Here is a 22,024-nt window from a genome sequence, read left to right on the forward strand (position 1 = left end):
GGGTGGCCCAGTCGGTGCAGCATGCAACTCTTGACTTCTGCTCTGGTCATGATCTCGGGGTTCTTGAGATAGAGCCCTGCTTGGGCTCTGCGAGCTGAGAGCGTGGAGCCTGCTTGGGATTCTTTCTCTCCTCTCTCTGCCCCTCCCCCACTCATTCTCACACTCACTCTCTCTCTCTCTCAAAAAAAAAATAAACAAAAATTTAAAAAGCAACCTCTTGCTAAATTAAAAATAGGCTGATTGCTTTGATTCTGAACCGGTCTTTCAACAAGAAGTATTTTTTTTAAACGCTTATTTATTTATTTTGAGAGAGAGATGATGTGAGCAGGGGAGAGCCAGAGAGGGAGAGAGAGAGAATCCCAAGCAGGCTCTGCGCTGTCACCACAGAGCCCTACGTGGGGGCTCCATCTCACGAACCACCATATCTTGACCTGAGTGGAAACCAAGAGTCTGACACTCAGCCCACTGAGCCACCCAGATGCCCCTCAACGAGAAGTATCTTTAATTGCCCTCTTTTTTTCCCCTTTGAATCGTGAAAGAAGATACTTTTGGACTTTTAGAAGCCACTAGTAGGCCTTCTCCACTTCCACCCCGCCCCTCCCTGCTGACATGAGCGCCACTGAGCCCCATGGCCTTCCCTCTGGTCCCCCTGTAGCTCTCTGGTCACCTGTGGGCAACGGGGAGGGAGGGATGCACCCCTGCCCACCCACTGACCGGTCCTGATCCCTGCCCTGCCCACCCCGGCCTCTCCCACAGGCTGAGATGCAGGCCGAGATCCGGATGTTCCTGCTCGTGCCCCTGCTGCTGGCCCCGGCCCCTGGGTCCTCGGTGAGTGCGGCCCTACCTGGCCAGGCTCCCAGCTTGGGAGCAGGGAATGGGGGATGGGGAATGCCCCAGGGTTTAGGACCAGGGAGGAGCCACCCCACTGCAGCTCAGAGCCCTGTCCCTGCAGGGAAGGCCAAAAACAATAAAGTTCCTTTAAAAGCGGATGGCACCTTGAAGGGGTCTAGTCAAGGTGCCCGGAGCTGCCCGCCAGGCTGCAGGGTGCAGTTTGCAGGAATGGCAACTTGCCACTGCCCTCCCCCCACCCAGTAGTCTTCCAGGGAGGAAGGAAGGGGAGGGGGCTGTGCTGGCACAAGCCAAGACGCAGGCTAGATGGCTCATCCCATCTGCAGTCTGCCTGGGACAAAGCAGGCTGCCCCTCAGCTTGACTGTTTGTGCTTCGAGGTTTGTGGGTGCCGGTCATTCCTCCTTGCTGGGGGCTGGCATCCAGGGCAGGGATGGCCAACAGACCTCTCTGAGATGATCAACGTCCTGAATCTGTGCTGTCCCGTAAGATAGACACTTGGTTACTGAGTGGCTACACGTGGCTACCGAGCACATGACATGTGGCTCGTGCAGCTGAAGAATTGTTTTTTCTTTGATTTGATTTCCTTAATTAACTTAAATAGCCACACGAGGCTCATGGATACTGCATTAGTGCAAATTTAGAGGACACGGGAGCCCACTGGTGATCAGTGTAGCTGCTTTGTTAACAGGGCCCGAAGAACAGCTTCCTGGAGAGCAAACCTGGGGGCCTGAGGTTATATGAAAAATCTTCTAGATGGCAGGACAAACCTCCAGGAGAGGAGGGGCCACAGAGCTGGGCTTGGTCCTGGGAGCTGCTCCTGCCAAGCTTCTGCTGGCATTGACTGGGTGGAAGGCACGGAAGCAGCCAGGTCCCATCCTGCCCCCGGAGAGCTCTTTGCTAGGGGGACCCCCACATCCCTGTCCACCGTCTGTGAGACAGGCAGTCCCTGGGGAAGGAGGGGAAATGCCGCCTCTGTAGAGTGTGAGTCAAGGATGAGAAGGGGCAGGGCCAGGCAGCATGGGCCACAGAGTGATGGGTGGGCTAGAGGCCAGCTGCCCACGGTCACCTCTGCCACCCCATGGTCCTTGCTCCCTAAATGTCACACCATGAGATCCTTGGCACAGGCTTTCTCTGGTGCCTGGGCATGAAGCCATCGCTCAGGTGGAGGGGCTATGTTGCCAGAGTCAAGGCCCCAGGAGGAAACCCAGAGCCACCCCCCTAACAATTGTGTGACTGTAAGCAAATCATCAGGCCTTAGATTCCCTTTAATTGGGGGTTATAATACCCACCCTCAGGTTCCTGTGCAGGTGAAGTGAGTCAAGGTGCACAAAACGACCTGGGTCCTATTAGGTGCTTTCTGTCTTAGGAACACCTGAGCAACCTTTTCCTGCCTCCTCCTCCCCACACCATGTGAGCTCAGGTGGGGCCTAGAACTCTCCTCCGCCCCTCCACTGCACGCACCCAGCTCAGCTGCCTCCTATTTCTGGCCTCAGCCAAGGGCAGAGCCACCACGGGGTCCCCGAGTGCTTCTTGGCTCTTCTCAGTGCTGACAGGGGTTAGGGATGAATAAAGCGGATATGCACCCTGGCCATCACGCCCAGTCACTGCCTGCCAACCCCAGGCTGGTCAGGAGTGGTTTCCTCTGCCTCTGTTTCCACCCACTCACACCTTCTCTCACCCCCACCCCTGCACGGCACAGCACAGCCCTGGGAAGAGCGCAGCAGGAAAGGGGGCCCCTGAGTTGCCCTGGGAGGAGGAAGTCAGAGCAGGAGAGACTGGGTACTGAGAGCAGGAGCAGGTGAGGACAGGCCAGCAGGAGGACGGGCTGGACCCGCTTATTCTGGCTCCACACCATCAGCTTGTGGTTTGAGTAATTATAGAGAAACAAAACATGCCTGTGCTGCCCGTGGCTGAAGCCAAATGTGCTTTCGTTCCTCGGGGAGACAGTGTGGAGGGGTAGGTAGCCCGGCTCTGAGATCTGGCAGGCTTGGTCCCTCCCTCCCATCTGCCGGGCAAGTGGATGTCTGCTTCGTGGGTGCTGGGCACAGGAGGCCAGGGCATGCTTGCAGTAGGGCTTTTGGCCCCTTATGGTGAAAGCCGGCGAGTTCTGTAAATGAATGTTCGGGGTGTCTGGTGTTCTTGCCGAGTCCTTGAAGGGCCTGGCTCCCGAGGTGAGATCGGGGAATGTTTTTAGGCAAGGGTCCTCTGGGGAGCCCAGTGCCCTTGTGGGGGGCTGAGTGACTCACACTCCTCTGCATGTCTTTTCCTCCAGGCTCCCAAGGTGAGGCGGCAGAGTGACCTCTGGGGCCCCTGGGGCAGCTGGGGCCCCTGCAGCCGGACCTGCGGAGGGGGCATCAGCTTCCGGGAGCGCCCCTGCTACTCCCAGAGGTAGGGGAGGCTGGCCGGGGCCAGCCTGTTAGAAGAGGGCAGGGGGCAGGCTGGTCGGGGAGCCCGCTGGTCCTGAGCAATAGGTTTGTCCTGGGAGCAGCATCAGTGGAATATTTGGAATCAAGTCCATTTCCCACATACGTACACTCTGATTCCAACAATCAACCTGATTTCAGGGGAACTAGAGACAGGCCTGCCTCACGTGCCCGAGTCTCTGGTTCCTAATGCTTCAGGTGGCAGGTGTAGTAAATTCTTGGTGAATTACTGAACGATCTTCAACAATTGCTAACCTGTGCATTTTCTCCACCTGCAGCCTCTTTAAGTATACGTGTCTCCCACTTTAATAAGTGAGGGATCAAGCGCCTATGTGCCCTGCACTCTGATAGGTGCCATGGCGGGTGGGGCACAAAACAAGGGGGTGACCCTTTGCCTGTTGGTGGGTTACCTCACTATTCCTGAGAACCTTGCGTGAAGAGGAAGAGACATGAGCTATTATTCTAAGCACCTTATGCTCATATACACCTTAAATGGCAGAAAAACCTTACCAGATGTGCATATATTCCGTCTTATTTTATCTCCAAAGGCAGAATTCGGGTCTTCTTTGGAAAACTGCTTTAAGAGGCCAAGTAGCCCTGAGTTAGAGAAAGTCCAGAATAGGCTGCTGAGTCCAGCTTCTTCCAAGTATAAACTCGGGGCTCATTACACCTACCTGGGGGAACCTGTGCGTGCACAGGCATCCCTCCTCTGTCCAGCGGGGCCTGCAGGGGAGCCCCGGGAGGAGGAGGGGGTGTTGGTTGGCGGGGTCCGGGCCTTCCCGGTGCGGTGTTCTCATCCTCAGGACAGACGGAGGCTCCAGCTGCGTGGGCCCTGTCCGGAGCCACCGTTCTTGCCACACTGAGGTAAAGCTCTGGGACCCCCTACCCGGCTGACCTCCCAGTCCCCGGGGCGTCCTCCCACTGGTGCACAGCCTGGGCTGCGGGAAGCCCCTTCCTCACCCCACACCGCAAATGACAGCCTCCCCTCCAGCAGCCCAAAGCCCCAGCAAGGAGGTGCTCTGGAGCTGCGCCAAACAGCAAGGAGGTGTGGGGGTGGGGGAGGAAGCGCCCACCTGCCCCTCCCTTCCCTGCTGGCCCCATCCCCCGCAGAGCTGCCCCACCGGTGCCAGGGACTTCCGGGCCGAGCAGTGTGCCCAGTTCGACGGCCAGGACTTCCAGGGAAAGCGTTACAAATGGCTGCCCTACTATGGGGGTAAGTGGCGGTCCTCCGCACCGGTGCCTCTGCTGCCGCACCCCGCCTTGCTCCGCACTGCGCCCCACCTGTTTGGGATCTCCTCCCTACATTGATCTTCCATTACACAATTCCTACCACCATTTTACAGATGCTCTGTCGAATACATTAAACAACAACAACAACCTTACGGTGCCACCGTTCTCCTGGCGTGTGCCCACTGCAGCACAACAGCCGGGGTCATTTTGAGGTCTCTCCATCCTTTTTTCCATCTCTGTTTTTCAAACAAAGCCATGAAGGCCACGTCCTTGCCATGTGAAGCGCGGCTTTGTTTGGCCTGCTCCAGAAGTATTCCTCATGGTGCACAGAGGTCCTCAAGGTGCACAGAAGCCTTGGGGAGGAGGAGTGCTGGTAGGGTGGGTCCATGTTTGGGCCAACTGCAGGCTGGGGCTGCAAGGGGCTTGGTATGGCAAGAGTCCATTTACTCAGGATCTCTGGCCCCCAAGGGCTTGCTCTGAAGAGCTTTGAGGAGAGTGGTTAATTTTTAGAGCAATACGGTTTCAGAAAAAACACTTGTACGCAATTAAAACATTTTAGAGGCGTCAGAAGATTCCTTAGGCTAATCCTGAGTGTTAGTTTTCACTGCCCGTTGCAAATGACTCCTGGGAAGTATGGTACTCTGGATTCCGAATCAAATGAGCATTTATATCCTGTGTGTACCAAGGGATGGGGAAGAGGGTCTTGGCTAGAGGAGTGGCCCCAGGGGAGCCTGTTGACATTCTTTGCTCTGCCTGGATAATTTAAATGTATCCGTATTATAGAAAAATAAGGGGGCACCTGGGTGGCTCAGTCGGTTAAGCGTCCAACTCTTGATTTCAGCTCAGGCTGTGGTCTTGCGGTTTGTGAGTTCGACCTTGCAGCAGGCTCCGTGCTGACAGCGTGGAGCCTGCTTGGGATGCTCTGTCTCCCTCTGTGTCTCTCTCAAATGTTTACAAAATTTTTTAAAAAGAAAAAAATTGGAACACAGAGGAAAGGTTAGAAAGGGTCATGCAAGGGATGCCTTCTTTGGTGTTTCACAGGATTGGTCTAGCATTCCATTTTAGCATTTTCCACGTTATTTTCTCTATATACATTTACGCATTTATGGTTATTACATAGCACCATTTTGCATCGTGTGTTATGAGCATCTTCACATGTTACCGCATAGTCCTTGTAATTCTTTTTTTTTTTTTAATTTTTTTTCAACGTTTATTTATTTTTGGGACAGAGAGAGACAGAGCATGAACGGGGGTGGGGCAGAGAGAGAGGGAGACACAGAATCGGAAACAGGCTCCAGGCTCTGAGCCATCAGCCCAGAGCCTGACGCGGGGCTCGTTCTCCCGGACCGCGAGATCGTGACCTGGCTGAAGTCGGACGCTTAACCGACTGCGCCACCCAGGCGCCCCTAGTCCTTGTAATTCTTTATAGCAAAGTCAACGTGCATAGTATTCTATGAATAATTTCCTTAGAATAGCTGACTGTTAACACATGGGCTTGTCTGTAAGGATGAGGTAGACCTCTTCAAGTGGCTGGCTTTTTATCTTGGGGTTTTTCTTCAACTTGATCCCCAGGAATGCAGCAGTTTTGTGGCTGTCCCTTCTCCCTGGGGTGGGGCGGGGTTCTGAGCCACTGGGGGAACTGCTGCAAGGGCTTTCTCTCTCTGCCATCTGTGTGATTCTGGCCCCTGCCCGTGCTTCCCTGTTCCTAGGGTAGGACTTGGTGCTTGCCCGGGGTCTCAGCTTTTCCCTTTGCCTGCTCAGCCCCGAACAAGTGTGAACTGAACTGCATTCCCAAGGGGGAGAACTTCTACTACAAGCATAGGGAGGCTGTCGTGGACGGGACACCCTGCGAACCTGGCAAACGGGACGTGTGTGTGGAGGGCAGCTGCCGGGTGAGTTGCGCCCCTGCCCACCTCCCACCTGCTCCCTGCCTCCCCCCATGCTGCCCATCCTGTCCTTGGGCTTATTGAAGGATGTCCCCCTGCCCACCCCCCCACCCCCACACCCCTGTTACTCAGCCTGGGGCCCCACTCAGGCTTATTGCAGGATGTCCCCTGCCCCACGCCAGCAGGGCCAGTGGCTCTCATGAGCTTGATGTCTTACCATGACCAGCTTCTAAGGTGTCTTTGTATTGTAGATGCCCTAGGACCTTTTAACTTTGCCCTTTGAAAACTTGAGCACCGGGATAAGAGCAACCCTCTGGGTGGCAAGTTACAGAAGCCCAACTAAAACTGACAAAGGCGGGGGGGGGGGGGGGGGGGAAGCCATCGGGGGATGGGCTGGCAACTTCAGGTGCCTGGATGAGATTGCTGGAAACGTGAGGTGTGTACATGGCCACCAGCAGCTCCAAGCTCTGGCTGGAGAGGGTGCCCTCTTTCCAGGAGTTCCAGTGAGCTGGGGCTCCCTCTGATTTGTCTTGGCTCGGGGCGTCCCGTGAACCACTCTCTTTGAGCAAGGCGTAGAACCTGCTGATTTGCCCACACCCACCGTTGGGGGGCTCTGTCCACACTGTGGGAAATGAGGTGTTGTTGCCAGAGGAGGGGAGACGGGTGCTGAGCCGGCAGAAGAGGTAGATGGCCGGCCACAGGCTACATCCAATGCTTACTCAGCCTCAATGGCTGATGAGTACTCACTGCTCTTCCCTGATCTGACCAGCGACCAGTGTTTGGATCCTGGTGTATCTGTGACTCCCCCTGGTCTTTTTCATCTCCTCCTCTGCCCGGTAGGCCGTTGGCTGTGACCACAACCTAGACTCATCAAAGGAGGAGGACAAGTGTCTGCAGTGTGGGGGTGACGGCACCACCTGCTACCCCGTCACAGGCACCTTTGATGCCAATGACCTCAGCAGAGGTGGGGGTTCTCTGGGGGCCCACAGGCCGTTGAGACGAGGGTGTGTTGCCTGTCCCTTCCTCTTCTGCCTTCCATTCCATCCGAGTAACCCTCATGGCACTGGGAGGGTCCAGTCTGGCAAGTGTGATCTCACACTGCCACCAGCTGGATGCCCTTGCTCAACCCTCCCCCACGGTCCCCATTTCCTCCTCCCTCCCCCCAAATCCCCAGTCAGTTTGGGCGCCCAAGCCTGCCGACCCTTCTCACCTTTGCGGGGCCACTTTCCCTTCTGGAGGACTCTTCCCCAAGCTGCCCAGCCCTGCCTGTCCCTGACCCCGTCTGTGCTGCCGGGGCGTGGGTGGGCCCAGAGTATCCTTGCCCCTGCAGGCTACAACCAGATCCTCATAATTCCCTCGGGGGCTACCAGCATCCGGGTGGAGGAGGCGGCCGCCAGCAGGAATTTCCTGGGTGAGTGGTCCAGGGCGAGTCTGGGCTGTGGCAGGGCGGTGGGTCCTGCCCCAGCTGTTGACCGGGTGGCTCACCTCTGCGCAGCGGTGAAGAGCATCCGTGGCGAATACTACCTCAACGGGCACTGGACCATCGGGGGTGCCTGGGCCCTGCCTGTGGCCAGCACTGTCCTGCACTACGAGCGAGGGGCCGAGGGAGACCTGGCACCTGAGCGGCTCCTGGCTCGTGGCCCCACCTCAGAGCCCCTAGTCATTGAGGTGAGGGGCTGCCAGGGAGCGGGGCCACCTGCTCCCCGAGAGGCGAGGTGATGAGGAGGGATCCCACTGGGGGCAGGCCTCAGTGAGGACCCTCCCGCACAGCTCCTCAGCCAGGAGCCCAACCCAGGCGTGAGCTACGAGTACCACCTGCCCCTGGGCAGCCCCCGGCCCGGCTTCCATTGGAGCCACGGCTCGTGGAGTGACTGCAGCACCGAGTGCGGTGGAGGTGAGGGCAGCCCCGGGGAGATGGACACGTACGTGGGGCATTTGCATGTCTTGGGGGTCACCTGGAGGAAACCCAGGGGTTGGGGACTCCATGAAGGGTCCCCCCCCTTCTAAGCTAAGAGAACCAAAGAAGGCTTCCCCAAGGTGGCAGCGGAGGCTGGGCTCGGAGCCGATGACCATGCATCGTAGTAGGCTTCCATCACCAGCAGATCATACTCCTCAAACCTCAGTTGCCTCATCTGTAAATCGGAGATGACGATGGCACCTATCCCAGGGGGTCAGCTGAGAATCAAGATGACACTTGGGGTGTGTCCAGAATGATGCCCAGCCCAGAGAATGCGTTTGGTGGAGGCTGACTGACCCCCCCTGCCCGCGATGGCCGGGCCTCTACAGGTCACCAGTCCCGCCCAGTGTTCTGCACCACTGACAACGAGGTCTACCCTGACCACATGTGCCAGCCCCAGCTGCGGCCGACTGACCACCGCCCCTGCAGCACTCACCCCTGTCTGCAGACCAAGCGGTGAGGCCTCTGCCAGCCCCCTTCACCCATGGTGGGGCCCGGGCCCTTGGATAGGAAGGCAGTGTGGTCTCTAGGCCACTTGAGCAAACAGTTGGGTTAGTCCAGGTCTCCCTACAGCTGTGGCCAGAGTGGGGCAGAGGCAGCTGCCACGGGGGGAAAGCAGTAGAGGGGCATGGGCATGAGATCCAGGGCTGTTCTGTCCATTCATGTGTGCCCAGTGCTCAGAATGTCCAGGACGGTGGTGGGAGAGTGGGGGAAAGGTACTGGAGGCCCTGTCTGAGCCAGCAGGGGACTTGGCAGATGCCAAGAAGTGGGCCAGGGATCGGGCCAGAGGGCCTGTGGGCATCAGCCATGCCTTTGTTCACGCACCAAGGACCTCTTACCTGCACCAGCCCAGAGCGTGGCACCTTGCTGGGGCCCAGCGTGCCTGCAGGAACAGGTAATCTGCAGGCCACAGACTCCCTGCCACGTTGGTGCAGTCCTTCCACGCTCATGGCCTTGGTGGCAGCTGGCCTCTCGGGATGGTGGTGGGCTTGGCTTTGCATGGTGCACTCGGGGCTGCCCTGTCCTCTGGTCCTTGTGCCGCAGGGCCGGGCGGTACCACTCCATGAGTGGGTGAGCACGACCCCTCTGGGAGATGCCCCAGCTAAGGTCAGATGCAGTGGCAATGGAGTCTGGCTGGGGACGACAGGGCACCTGGTGAGAAGGAGAAAGGGGGATCGAGTGAGGACAGGAAAGCTAAAACGGGCAGCTAGGCTCCGTGCTGTAGGGATCAGTGCTCGGTGGTGGGAGATGGCAAGTGGAGGGCTTGGCCTTTGGTGCAGAGCTTTCTGCCTCCCCTCCCCCCTGCACCTGTCGGGCCTAGATTGGGGCCGGGTTGGGGGATCCCCAGTCCACTCTGCGTGTGACAGCCGGTGCCAGCTTGGGCCTGGGCTCCGGCTCCTGCTGCTGGGCCAGCCTGACCGGATTCCTGCTCCCTGCCAGCTGGAAGACGGGGCCCTGGTCGCCCTGCTCAGCCTCCTGTGGCGGCGGCTCCCAGTCCCGCTCTGTCTACTGCGTCTTGTCCGATGGGGCTGGCATCCAGGAGGCCACTGAGGAGGCCGAGTGTGCAGGCCTGCCCGGGAAGCCCCCCACCATGCGGCCTTGCAACCTGCAGCGCTGTGCATCCTGGAGCGTGGAGCCCTGGGGAGAGGTGAGGCCCCTGCCTAGAAGGGGCTGGGGTGGGGGTGGAGGGAGGGGAGGAAATCAGGTGCTGGGCCTTGGGGGCCTGGGCGGCAGCAGAATCTGACTGGGAGGCTTCTCCTCTGCTGGGGAAATAGATCCGGGGAGGTAAAGTGACCTGCTAGGCGGTCTTGGGAGCTGTGGCCAAGGCGGGGGCTAGGAGGAGCTTCTTGGACTCTTCCTCCTTCTCCAGGATCCCAGGCAGGGTGGGAAAGGTTTTGCCTTGGCACGAGGAAGCAGCTGAGCCCATTGTTTGGGGGCGAGGGAGGAGCTGGCACTGTCTGGGGCTGCTGGTCAGCTGCTTCCGGCACATACATATGTCCAACTTTCGAACGAGGGGATGTGGAAAATGTACCTAAGCTTGGTGTCAGCAGCCCTGGTGTAGGCTGTGTGGCCTCAGAAGAGTGACTCAGCCTCCCTGAGCCCGGGAACCGGACGTGGGCAGTAGAGTGCTGTCCACCCTCCGTGCCGGCAGGTGCGCCTCCAGCTGTCTGCCCTGGCATGGCTCCTCCGGGCGAGGACGAGCTCCTGCTGACAGCCTGGTCCTTACAGTGTTCTGTCAGCTGTGGTGCCGGGATCCGGAAGCGGAGTGTCACTTGCCGGGGCGACGAGGGGTCTCTGCTCCAGGCGACAGCGTGCCCCTTGGAGGACCGCCCCCCCGTCTCTGAGCCCTGCGCGCATGAAGACTGTCCCCCCGTCAGCGACCAGGCCTGGCATGTGGGCGCCTGGGGTCTAGTGAGCACTTGCCTCCTTCCCTTCCATGGCTGCTGCCCAATCCCGGCCCCTTGGGTCTTTGACGGGTGGCCGGACACTTGACCATGCTTGGGTCTGACCTGCATTACCGGGCGTGTTCCCCCTCCCTTCCTTGTGGGGACCCCCAACCTCAGGGTCTCTCTCCTTCTGTTTGCACGCCTACCCCGCGGGCCCCAGTGCTCCAAGAGCTGCAGCTCGGGCACTCGGCGTCGCCAGGTCGTCTGTGCCCTCGGGCCGCCCAGCCGCTGTGGGAGCCTGGCGCAGTCCAAGCCTGGGGAGGTGGAGCCCTGTAACACACAGCCCTGCCACCTTCCTCCAGGTGAGGACGGGGTGGGGGTGGAGGGGGTGTGGAGTGTGCCTGGCCTGACGTCTTTCCCCACCACGAACCAGCCAGCGCTTCCTAAGTGCCACCCGGGCACCGGCGGGGCCCCTGCGTCTCTGTCTGCTGAAGGCTTTGCCTCCCGCAGCCTCTAACTCTGTGCAGCCCCGTGATCAGTCCGGTTTCCCCATCTGAGGCCGTGTCCCCATCCCACCCCCCAAAGCCCACGTAACTGCCGTCACTCTTGGGATTATTTCCTTGTGCCGCAGTGATTGCATACGGCTTGTCAGGCCTACTGGCTTCCTTATTCCCGTTTATACCACCCCCCCCCCCCCCCGCCAGAACTTAGCACGAGGTGGGTACTCGGTAAATGTTTATCATCGAATGACTGCGTGATTGAGTACAGAGGGGGGAGGTGGTCCAGGAGAGCTTGTCCTCACACACTGCTCCTGCCCTTGTCTTCCCCTTCCCCTCACCCCCATCCTGACTGGGAAAGATGTCCCAGGTACGAGGAGCTGCAGGACAAAGGGCCCAGAGGCCGGTACTTGCTCGGTGTGAGGACGGGATATAGAGGAAGAATGTGGGTTGGGGCTCAGCTGGGAGGAGGGGAGTGTGGGTGGCGGCCCCTGGTACCCTAGGAAGGTGTGTTTGGCCCTGACGTGCTAGTGGTGAGGGCCCCGTGAGCCACGATGGTAGACGTCTAAGGGAGGCCCCTGCCACGGTGACTAAGAGCAAATTGTCTGGAGTTAGCAGCTAACCTGAGTTTAAGTCTCTACTCTCTGTTGCTGACCAGCCACGTGGCTCTGGGTGAGTGTCTCTCCTCTGTGATTCTCAATTTGCCCACCCGTACAATGGGGTTAATAAGGGTGCTTTTCTTACGATGGTAACTTGGCACCGTGCCTGAACACACAGAGCTTGATAAGCAAAGGGTCGGAAGCAGTGGTGGTGAGGCCGTGTGGGGGCCCCTGGGCCAGGCTCCTGGGGTGCCTCGGCCTGGCCTGGCCTTTGTGGTGCATGAGCAGGAGGGCCCTCCAGCTCCTCTGAGTCAAGCCCCCTGGAACCACTGACACCTTCTTGGAAGAGGTGGCCCTGAGCCTGCCCCAGAGAGGCATTCACGTAGGTAGAAAGGAAGGAAACAGAAAGCATTTCAGGCCAGGCTGAAGTGCAAAAGAAATAACCTTCACTGCTACTTTTATAAAAATAATCTGTGTTCGTTGTAGAAAATTGGAAGATATTAGGAAAGCAGCATATAGACAAGTGGGATTGCCTCGATCCCATGCGTTAGTGGGATGAATCGAGTGTGTTTCCTTGTTTTGTGTGTGGGATTTTGTGCATGCTTTCCCCCCTTACAGCCATTTGGTGTGTGAACGTTTTCTCATCTCCTGACTTCTCGGCAGAAGTCCGTGATGGGCGGGAAGTTAGAACTTAGGTGGCTTCTGGGGTGTAGGTACCGTTACTAACGCTGTGGTGCTAACTGGTGTGCCCAGGGGAGTCCTGCGGAAGCCTCTGCTCCTTCTCTTTCTAGAGCAGTACTTGCTGGCAGAAATAGAGGGCAAGCCACATCTGTTACTTAAAATGTTCTAAGAATCGCATTTAAAAAGTAGGAAGAAGGGGCGCCTGGGTGGCGCAGTCGGTTAAGCGTCCGACTTCAGCCAGGTCACGATCTCGCGGTCCGTGAGTTCGAGCCCCGCGTCGGGCGCTGGGCTGATGGCTCAGAGCCTGGAGCCTGTTTCCGATTCTGTGTCTCCCTCTCTCTCTGCCCCTCCCCCGTTCATGCTCTGTCTCTCTCTGTCCCAAAAATAAATAAACGTTGAAAAAAAAAATAAAAAAATAAAAAAATAAATAAATAAAAAGTAGGAAGAAGGGGCGCCTGGGTGGCACTGTTGGTTGGGCGTCTGACTGTTGATCTCAGCTCGGGTCATGATATCAGGGTTCATGAGTTCGAGCCCCACATTGCGCTGATGGTGCAGAGCCTGCTTGGGATTCTGTCTCTCTCCCATTCTCTCTCTCTTTGCCCCTCCCCCTCTTGTGCGCCCCTGCTCGCTCGCTCTCTTTCTCTCTCTCTCAAAATAAATAAACTTAAGAAAGTAGAAAGAAACAGGTGAATTTATATTAAATAATGTTTTGTTCAGTGCGCCTGGCTGGCTTTGTCAGTAGAGCATGTGACTCAATCTCAAGGTAGTGGGGTAAGCCCCATGTTGTCGGGTATAAAGATTACTTAAAAATTTCCTTAATTTAAATAGTGTTTGGCGGGGGGCCCCTGGGTGGCTCAGTCGGTTAAGCGTTTGACTTCGGTTCAGGTCATGATCTTGTAGTTCGTGGGTTCGAGCCCCGCGTCGGGCTCTGTGCCGACAACTCAGAGCCTAGAGCCCGCTTCGGATTCTGTGTCTCCCTCTCTCTCTCTGCCCCTCCCCTGCTTGTGCTCTGTCGCTCTGTCTCTCCCCCTCAAAAATAAACATTCAAAACATTTTTTTTAAATAATGTTTTATTTAACCCAATTAAATATTTTTAACATGTAAGCAATACAAAAAATGGCAGGATATTTTACATCCTTTTTTTCACAAGATTAAAAAAAATAAATCTTCTAAATTCCGTGCATCACTCAGACAGCATATCTTAATTCAGTTGCTAAAATTTCACTGGCATACTTGATCTATATTTAGATTTCATAAAATGTACAGTTGGAAGAGTAGACTCGCATACTGAAGTTGTTCCAAACATACTGAAGCATTTTCCACTAAGTGAATCGAGCATCAGTTTTTAAGTGTAAAACTAAGTTAATTCTAATTAGAATAAACGTAAAACTCAGTTTCTCGGTCACTCTGGTCACATTCCAAGTGCTCAGTAGCTAGCTCTGCCTGAGGCCAGTAGGGCCCCAGAGCCAGCCCTCAGCCAGGGTGCGGGGGTGGTGGCAGGAGGTCTGTCCAGGGTAGGTGGGGCTCTTAGGGCTGGGGACCTCAGTCCGGGACTGCCGATTAAATTTGTCCGATAGGGGGGGCGCCTGGGTGGGTCAGTCGGTTAAGCGTCCGACTTCGGCTCAGGTCACGATCTCACTGTCCGTGAGTTCGAGCCCCGCGTCGGGCTCTGTGCTGACTGCTCAGAGCCTGGAGCCTGTTTCAGATTCTGTGTCTCCCTCTCTCTCTGACCCTCCCCTGTTCATGCTCTGTCTCTCTCTGTCTCAAAAATAAATAAACGTTAAAAATAAATTAAAAAAAAAATTTGTCCGATAGGCCCAGGGGAGCCATTGAAAGCTTTGCAGGTTGATAGTGACCCCGTGAAAGCTATTTAGGAGGACAGTCTGAAGCGGAGCCTGTGGGAGCAGGAGCCTGGCGGGGAGCAGGCTGCAGAAATGCAAGCGCTCACAGGGGCCCTGAACAGGAAGGGCCAGGTACTTGCCCAGCAGAGCCTGGGGCCCATGTGGTGTGTGGGAAGGGGCCCCGGACTCCAAGTAAAGCGTGAAAGGTGGGTGAGAAGAGGGGAAGCCGGGGCAGGGTGGGCTGGGCAGAAAGGTGTCTTTCAAGTTGAGCTGACAGAGGGGCCTGCTGGCTGGGGACTGTGAATGCGGTTCTGGGGGTGCCCGCAGGAGATGACGGAACTGGGGAGAGAGTGTGAGTCTGCCTTCTCCCGGGGTTCGGCCTGGGTGGAAGAGGCCATGAAACGAAAACAGATTTTACTGCGTATCTGCTAGGGTCTTCCAGCCCTAAAGTATTTTTTGAATATTCCCTGGGGGCTGGCAAGAGCTAGTCCTTGTGGAGATGGAATTTTCACTTAGTTTTTATAACTTTGTTCCATTATGTGGTAATATGCGTATTGTGGAAAATTTGAAACACACAGATAAATAGAAGGAAGTCCCCCACTCCCATCCTGTCACCACACTCCCCCACTCCCCCCACCCCCACGAAGTGCTCAGAACCTTTCACCAGGAGCATTTTGGGGTGAGTGCTGTTATGCATCATAAAGAAAAATTCCTGTTCATACTTACCCTTTTGTGGTTTTCTCCATTTTATGACAAAAAATCTTTTTGATAACTCTGAAGTGGTTAAGTACATACCATAAAATTCACCCACGGGAATGGTATAATGCATGATTTTTCGTAAGTTTGTTACCAAGTTGGACAATAAGGTGGTGAAAAAAATCTCTCATGTTTCTGAGCAGACCCTCATCTGCTCAGGAAGACAGGCCTGGTTGTTTGTTTAATTCCAGTATATTTAACATACAGTATTATATTAGTTCGAGGTATACAATATAGTGATTCAACAATTCTCTACTCCGTGCGCTCATCGTGGTAAATGTGCTCTTAATCTCCTTTACCTATTTCCCCCACCCCCCACCCGCTGCCCCTCTGGCAGCTATCAGTTCTCTGTGGTTACAAGTCTGTTTCTTTCTCTTTTTTCTTTGTTCATTTGTTTCTTAAATTCCACATATGAGTGAAATCCTAGAGTATTTGTCTTTCTTTTATTTTGCCTAGCATTATACTCTCTAGATCCATCCATGCTGTTGCCAATGGCAAGATTTCGTTCTTTTTATGGCTGAGTAATATTCCATTGTGCATATGTACACCTTCTTTATCCATTCATCAGTCGATGGACACTTAGGTTGCTTCCAAAATAGACATAGAGATACATACATCTTTTTGAATTAGTGTTTTTGTATTCTTTGGGTAAATAGTAGTAGAATTACTGGGGGTCATGTGGTAATTCTTTTAATTTCTTAAAAGTCTTTATTTTTGAGAGAGCGCACAAGCAAAGAAGTTCAGAGAGAGAGAGAGAGAGAGAGAGATACAGAATCTGAAGCAGGCTCCAGGCTCTGGGCTGACAGCACAGGACCCGATGTAGGGCTCAAACTCATGAACTGTGAGATCATGACCTGAGCCGAAGTTGGACGCTTAATGGACTGAGCCACCCAGGCGCCTATTTTTAATTTTTTGAGGAAGGCTGGTGAAGAATTTTAAACATACAGAATAGTTGAAGAACTGTATAGCAAGCAGCCATGTGCCCACACTTAAATTCTATACCTGCTATTTTGTTATATGTGCTTTTTCATGATTTACTCCCATCCCTTCATCTGTCAATCAAATTGTGTTTTTTTTTTTGAAACAAGTGTTTTTAATATGGAATTTTTTTATTGAGGTGAAATTCACGTAACATACTGTTAACCGTTGCAAAGTGTATGCTTTGGTGCTATGTACTCACAATGTTGTACGATCACCCGCTCTCCTCTAGTTTTAAAATATTTCATCACCCATAAAAGCACCCTGCTGTAGCCCTTAAGTAATACTCCCCGCTAACCCTAACTGCCTTCCCTGGTAAGCTGATCTGCTTTCTGTCTCTATGGATTTGCCTGTTCTGGATGTATCGTATAAAAGGAGTAATACACCTTTTGTGCCTACCTTTCACTCAGCAGGATGTTTTTTTCTCAATTTTATAATTTTGAGAGAGAAGAGAGTGCGGTGTGGGGGGAAGGGCACAAAGAGAGGGGGAGAGAGAATCTTAAGCAGGCTCCAGCCCCTCCCCCCCGCCACGGGGTTCGATCCTGTGACTGTGAGGTCATGAGGACCTGAGCTGAAATCAAGAGTCAGATGCTTAACCGACTGAGCCACCCAGGCAGCAGAATGCTTTTAAGGTTCATCCAGGCTGGAGCACACATCAGCACGACCTCTTTCTTATGGCTGATAACAATTCCATGGATATGCCACAACCTGCTTATTCATTCTTCTGTGGATGTATATTTGGGTTGTTTCCATCTTTTGGCCCTAACAGATAAGACTACTATAAATGCTCATGCGTAAGTTTCTGTGTGGACATGTGTTTTCATTTCTCTTGGGTGTGTGCCTTAGAAAGTGCTAGGCTCCATGATAATTCTGTGTTTAACTTTTGGAGGAATTGCCGAACTGTTTCCATGGTGGCTGCACCAATTTACATTTCCACCCGCGGTGCCTGAGGGTTCCGGTTCACCCACGTCCTCACTGACATTTCTTACTTCAGCCTTTTTGATGACCGCCATGCTAGTGGGTGTGAAGGAGTATCTCACTGTGGCTTTGATTTGCATTTCTGTAATGACCGATGATGTTGAACATCTTTTCGTGTGCTTATTGGCCATTTGTATATTTTCTTCGGAGAAATGTCTGTTCAAGTTCTTTGCCCATTTTTAAAATTATTTTTTTTAAGATTTTCGTTTTTTAAAAGTTCATTTATTTTGAGAGAGAGAGAGTGAGCAGGTGCACAAGCGGGGCGGGGGGCGGGGGGGAGGGAAGCAGAGAGGAGGAGAGACAGAATCCCAAGCAGGCTCTGCACCATCAGTGCAAAGCCTGATGTGGGGTTCGACCTCAAGAACTGGGATTGTGACCTGAGCAGAGATCAAGAGTAGGATGCTTAACGGACTGAGCCACCTAGGCACCCCTTTAAGATTTTAAAGTCATCTCCACACCCAGCGCAGGGCTCAAACTCACGACCCTGAGATCAAGAGTTGGCTGTTCTACCAACTGAGCCAGCCAGGTGCCCCACTTTGCCCATTTTTTAATTGGATTGTTTGTCTTTTCATCAGTTCAATCTAAAAGTATCATTGTTTTGTTTTACGTAGTTGGGATCAAACACCGATGCTAATTTTATATCTGGCTTTTCTTTTTGCACAACATGTAACAGTGTTTTCTAGGACTAAAGACTCTTGAAACAGGGGAAGGGTGTTTTAGGAAATCACAGGTCTGCTCGTTCTCGCTTCTGCTGTCCTGGGTACCCCAGGCGCTGCCTGAGTGGTGGGGTGGGACCACGTGGTGGTTAGCGTGGCCACGGCGTGGGCCTGACCGCCCACTCCCTGCAGGCGTCCCCAGCATGCAGGACATGCACAGCAGCCCCGGGGATCCTCGCATATCTCTGGGACCTCAGGCGGCCCCCACCTCAGGTGAGAAGCTCAGTGGAAGCCCCCAACACAGGGCCCTGGAGATGGAGGTTGGAGGGTGGTAGGTGGTTTAGGGGGGCTGGGGAGAGGTAGGTCTGGTGTGGACATAGATGGAGAGGTGTCCAGGCGGACACCTCATGTGTCTTTTGCTTCCTCTTCTTTCTAGATTCCAGAGGCCAGTGGTGGGCCCGTCAAGAGCAGCCCTCGGCCCAAGGAAACCCCACAGGAGCCCAGGGCCTCCACCTGCCAGCCCCAGCCCCCTCTTTTCAGCAATCCCCACACAGACAGTCTGGCTTGGCACCCCACGACTGCAGACTCAGCCCCTATGGGTGCTGTCCTGACGGCCACACTGTATCTCTTGGGCCACAGTGGCAGGGCTGTCCTGGGGCCTCATGTCAGCAGAGCAGGTAGGTGCCTCTTCCTCTTCACCAAGTCAAAGAAGGGAGATGGGGCCGGGGGATGGTATCTGATGGGCAGGGCAGCGACTCCGAGCAGAGAGGGGGTGGGGTTTGCAGAGCTCAGGGATGGGACTTCCGAGGTGTTATCTCCCAGCTGCCCTGACTGTGCAGTCTTGGGGACTCTGCTTCCTGTCACTGACCTTCCTAATGTGCAGAGTGGGGGTAAGAATTTCCGCTTTCGCTACCGAAGTCAGCCCGTTGAGGTGTAGCCTGAGGCTCTGGGAAGGCACGTGGGATAAATTCTAGCTTCCAGATCCAAACCAGGCTACCGGTCTCTCCGGGGCTGGGGCGCTGAGAGCCCAGACTTTGGGGCCAGCAGCCCGGTGGCGATCTATCTGCTGTGTGCTGCGTGATCAGGGCAAGTTATTCCTTTGGTCTTGGCTTCCTCTGTGAGACTGGGAACAGTGACAGCCACAGGCCGGGTTGCCGTGAGGATGGAACCGTCCCAGGATGCCTGGCACACGGAAGGCGCTCTGATGTGTTCCTCTTTCCCCTTCCTTCCCGTCTTGTGGTTGACAGAGCTGAAACAGGAGGAGGGCTCTGCTCACCCCTCCTTTCCCCATCCCCCATCTGCTGCGATTTTGTAAAACCTACCCGGGAAGCCAAGATTTGTGCAGGCTTAGTGAATTTTCTCCTCGCTTAGGGGTTTCCGCCTTGGGTAGGAGTTGAGGAACCGTCAGGTATCAGGAGACACGGCCCTGCTTATCGTGTTACTGCTGTGTCCCTGGCTGCCACTGAGTGGTTGGTGGATGTGGCTTGGCATGCGGAATGGTATGCCCCACGTGGAAGGACACGGTGTCTCCCGTTCGGATCCTTGACTGCTCAGCTCCCAGCGTAGGGAGCCTCAGAGCCCAGTTTCCAGGATGCTGGAAGCTCAGGGGATCCCATGAGGGTGGGGATCAGGGGTTGGGTGGTGACGAGACTGCTGTGTAATGCTTGTCTAGGTACGGGTGCTGCCCTGATGGGGTGTCTGTGGCTGAGGGGCCCCATCAAACTGGCTGTGCAGCATCTTACAGCAGTGATAAGACCGGGAGAAGGCCGGTGTCGAGAGCAGTGGCTTCCACAGTAAGTGTCTGGTTCACATGAGTGGGCAGGAGTCCCGCACCTGCTCAGCGCCACTGTGATCCAGACTGTCTGCACTTGGGCTTCAGATACGGGCCTAGGCTGGAGTGGGGGTGTGTGTGTGCAGGGGGGTCCATCTGACCTTCCCCTGAGGCTGGGGTACTGCAATTCTGTCCCTCCCTCTTCCTGTCCTCCTTCCCCAGGCAGCCTAGAGTCCCCACCAAGAGCCAGACCTATTCCCAACTTTCCCAGTCTGGGTTTCCTCCGCAGGCTCCCAAGGCCCACCAGCCCCAGGCTCAGCAGAAGGAGCCCAGTGAGTGCCAGGGCTCCCGGTTTGGCTGTTGCTATGATAATGTGGCCTCTGCTGCTGGTCCTCTTGGGGAAGGCTGTGTGGGCCAGCCCGGCTATGGTGAGTGGATGCCCCTTCATCCTTCCTGGTGAGTAGGCTGTGGTCCCGCTTTGCCCCCCTTAACCACCACAGAGCCCCACCCAGATCTTCCTACCAGCTCAGTTATTCATTCATTTCTTTGACAAATATTTACTGATCACCTGCTAGGTGCCAGGTCAGAGAACAGTGCCATATTGTTCTTGTTTCCAACAGTTTGCATTTGAAACCATCTGACTGCTTGTGGGAGTTGGGGAGAATTGTAGGCAGGGCACCCACAGACAAGGAAGGCTTGTCCTGCCCCGCCCCCACCATGGGGGCTCAGCCCCTTCCAGAGGCAGAGATGGTATAGGGTGGTCAGAGCCCAGATGGACAGGGATGTCCCCACCCTGCCTGGGATGAGTCCTAGAGGGAGGTCATTGAGACTGGAGCATGGGATATGTGGGTGGCACCGGCAGGGACCCTCATGGGAACCTCAAAAGCCAGATGGGCTGGTGGTCAGAGTCTGCAGGAGGCTGTTCCCTGGATGGGACCCCCGCAGGGGCCAGCCTCAGTCACCTCTGTGTCTGTAGAGAGGCAGAGCAGGGCTGTGCTGGGAAGGTAGGCCGTTAGAACAGGCTGGCTGGGGGCTGGAGGTGGGTTCAGAGGCTGGGCCTCTTCACAGATGTCCCTGCGAGCTGAGGGCTGGGTTCTTATCTCGAGCTAAGTACATCAAAGCCAAGCTCAGTGCGTGTGTGTACTCTAGGGACCTGGGTCAGGCATGGGGAGGGGCATGAGGGAGCCAGTCCAGGTTGCTCATGGCCCTGACCTTCTGGAGCGCTCTAGTTCTGTGGGTGGAGGTGGACGGGCTGATCCCGGAGGCTGCTGGTGATCCCAGCCCAGGTAGGTCTGGGCAGTGAGCAGACTGTCCCCAGGGCCAGGTCAGGGGCCCAGACAGGGGTGTAGACCCGCTCTGTGAACTTGGGAAGAGCCTGGCTCCCACATCTGAGACTGAGGGGGCGGTGGGCACTTCTTGGCAGAGCTCTGCCGGGGCAGTATCTGCAGCCTGATGACCTGCCCCCTCCCTGCCCCTTCCCTGTCCCCTCAGCCTACCCTGTGCGGTGCCTGCTGCCCAGTGCCCATGGCTCCTGCACGGACTGGGCTGCCCGCTGGTACTTCGTCCCCTCCGTGGGCCAGTGTAACCGCTTCTGGTATGGCGGGTGCCATGGCAACGGCAATAACTTTGCCTCCGAAGAGGAGTGCGTGAACAGCTGCCGGGGACGTCAACAGGAGCCCCCCAGACCTGAGCCTGGGGCCTCTGGCCAGAGCACCCGTAGAGACGGTGGTGGCAGCGGTCCTGGAGGCCAGCAAGAGGCCAGCGGGCACAGGACGGGGGCCACAGTCCAGACGAGGCCCTTGCCTTCTGGTGGCCTCTGGTGGCGAGACCGAGAGCCTGGGCCTGGAGAGGAGGGCCACGCCCAGGCCTTTGGAGAGAGGCCCCTGAGCCAGGAGCTTGGGCCCAGTGCCCCTGGACTGGGCGGAGATGCCGGGAGGCCAGCGGCGCCCTCCCACAGCTCTTCCTACAGGTGAGGCCTACCTTCCCCAGGTCAGGAGCTGCGCCCACTGGAGCTCAAACCCTGAAGTCCGCAGATCCTCCCGCCCCATCCCTAACCTCAAATCCTCCAAATGGTCTTGCCTGGGGGGGCCTTCGCCAATAGATGGTGGGTGCCTGGGTCTGATCTTGCCGGGACGCCCCGGGGCCTGTCTAGTTGGAAAAGCTTGTGGGCTTCGTGACCTTTGGCAACTCATCCAACTTCTCCAAGCCTCCGTTTCTTGACCTGCAAAATGGTGATATTCTCTCTTAGATTTAGTATGGGTTCCACAGTCTTGGGACTATGTCCTATTAATGAGACTTTTGGGGAGAATAGAAACAAATAAGTAAAACTTGAAATTCCAAAGGGATCAAGCAGTGGTTTAGTTCTACACGGGAATCTGGTGTGAGCTCTCTCTCCCGACCTCTCCACGCCCTGGGCTCTGTACCTCCCTTGCTGCTGTTGCAGGACCAGGTTGAGGTAGCTACGTCCAAGGGCATGGTGGGGAGCCGGGGTGGGGGTGGAGTGAATTCCTGAGGCCACGGGCTTCTAGAGCTGG

General features: G+C 55.6%; 1 protein-coding gene across 9 annotated transcripts in view; it reads left to right on the plus strand.

The window, feature by feature from the left end:
* PAPLN (papilin, proteoglycan like sulfated glycoprotein) overlaps window positions 1-22,024 on the plus strand; it is a 37,578-nt gene that overhangs the window by 4,988 nt on the left and 10,566 nt on the right. For 7 of the 9 annotated variants that reach the window (XR_007152897.1, XM_047862195.1, XM_047862194.1 and 4 more), the window contains exons 2-20: window positions 757-828; window positions 3,123-3,238; window positions 4,077-4,137; window positions 4,384-4,486; window positions 6,265-6,395; window positions 7,230-7,353; window positions 7,720-7,800; window positions 7,885-8,057; window positions 8,160-8,283; window positions 8,676-8,802; window positions 9,176-9,241; window positions 9,787-9,994; window positions 10,576-10,758; window positions 10,954-11,095; window positions 17,912-17,992; window positions 18,156-18,396; window positions 19,392-19,512; window positions 19,780-19,918; window positions 20,982-21,459. Coding sequence is in view for 8 of the 9 variants with exons in the window: in XM_047862193.1 (XP_047718149.1) it covers window positions 757-828; window positions 3,123-3,238; window positions 4,077-4,137; window positions 4,384-4,486; window positions 6,265-6,395; window positions 7,230-7,353; window positions 7,720-7,800; window positions 7,885-8,057; window positions 8,160-8,283; window positions 8,676-8,802; window positions 9,176-9,241; window positions 9,787-9,994; window positions 10,576-10,758; window positions 10,954-11,095; window positions 17,912-17,992; window positions 18,156-18,396; window positions 19,392-19,512; window positions 19,780-19,918; window positions 20,982-21,459 (2,771 nt within the window). In the remaining variant the exon portion in view is untranslated. Of the gene's footprint in view, window positions 1-756; window positions 829-3,122; window positions 3,239-4,076; window positions 4,138-4,383; window positions 4,487-6,212; window positions 6,396-7,229; window positions 7,354-7,719; window positions 7,801-7,884; window positions 8,058-8,159; window positions 8,284-8,675; window positions 8,803-9,175; window positions 9,242-9,786; window positions 9,995-10,575; window positions 10,759-10,953; window positions 11,096-17,911; window positions 17,993-18,155; window positions 18,397-19,391; window positions 19,513-19,779; window positions 19,919-20,981; window positions 21,460-22,024 lie in introns of those variants that run through there. The other 2 variants (XM_047862199.1, XM_047862200.1) reach the window with 2 other exon arrangements.

The sequence above is a fragment of the Prionailurus viverrinus genome, chromosome B3 (assembly GCF_022837055.1).
Source record: "Prionailurus viverrinus isolate Anna chromosome B3, UM_Priviv_1.0, whole genome shotgun sequence".
Lineage (NCBI taxonomy): Eukaryota > Metazoa > Chordata > Mammalia > Carnivora > Felidae > Prionailurus > Prionailurus viverrinus.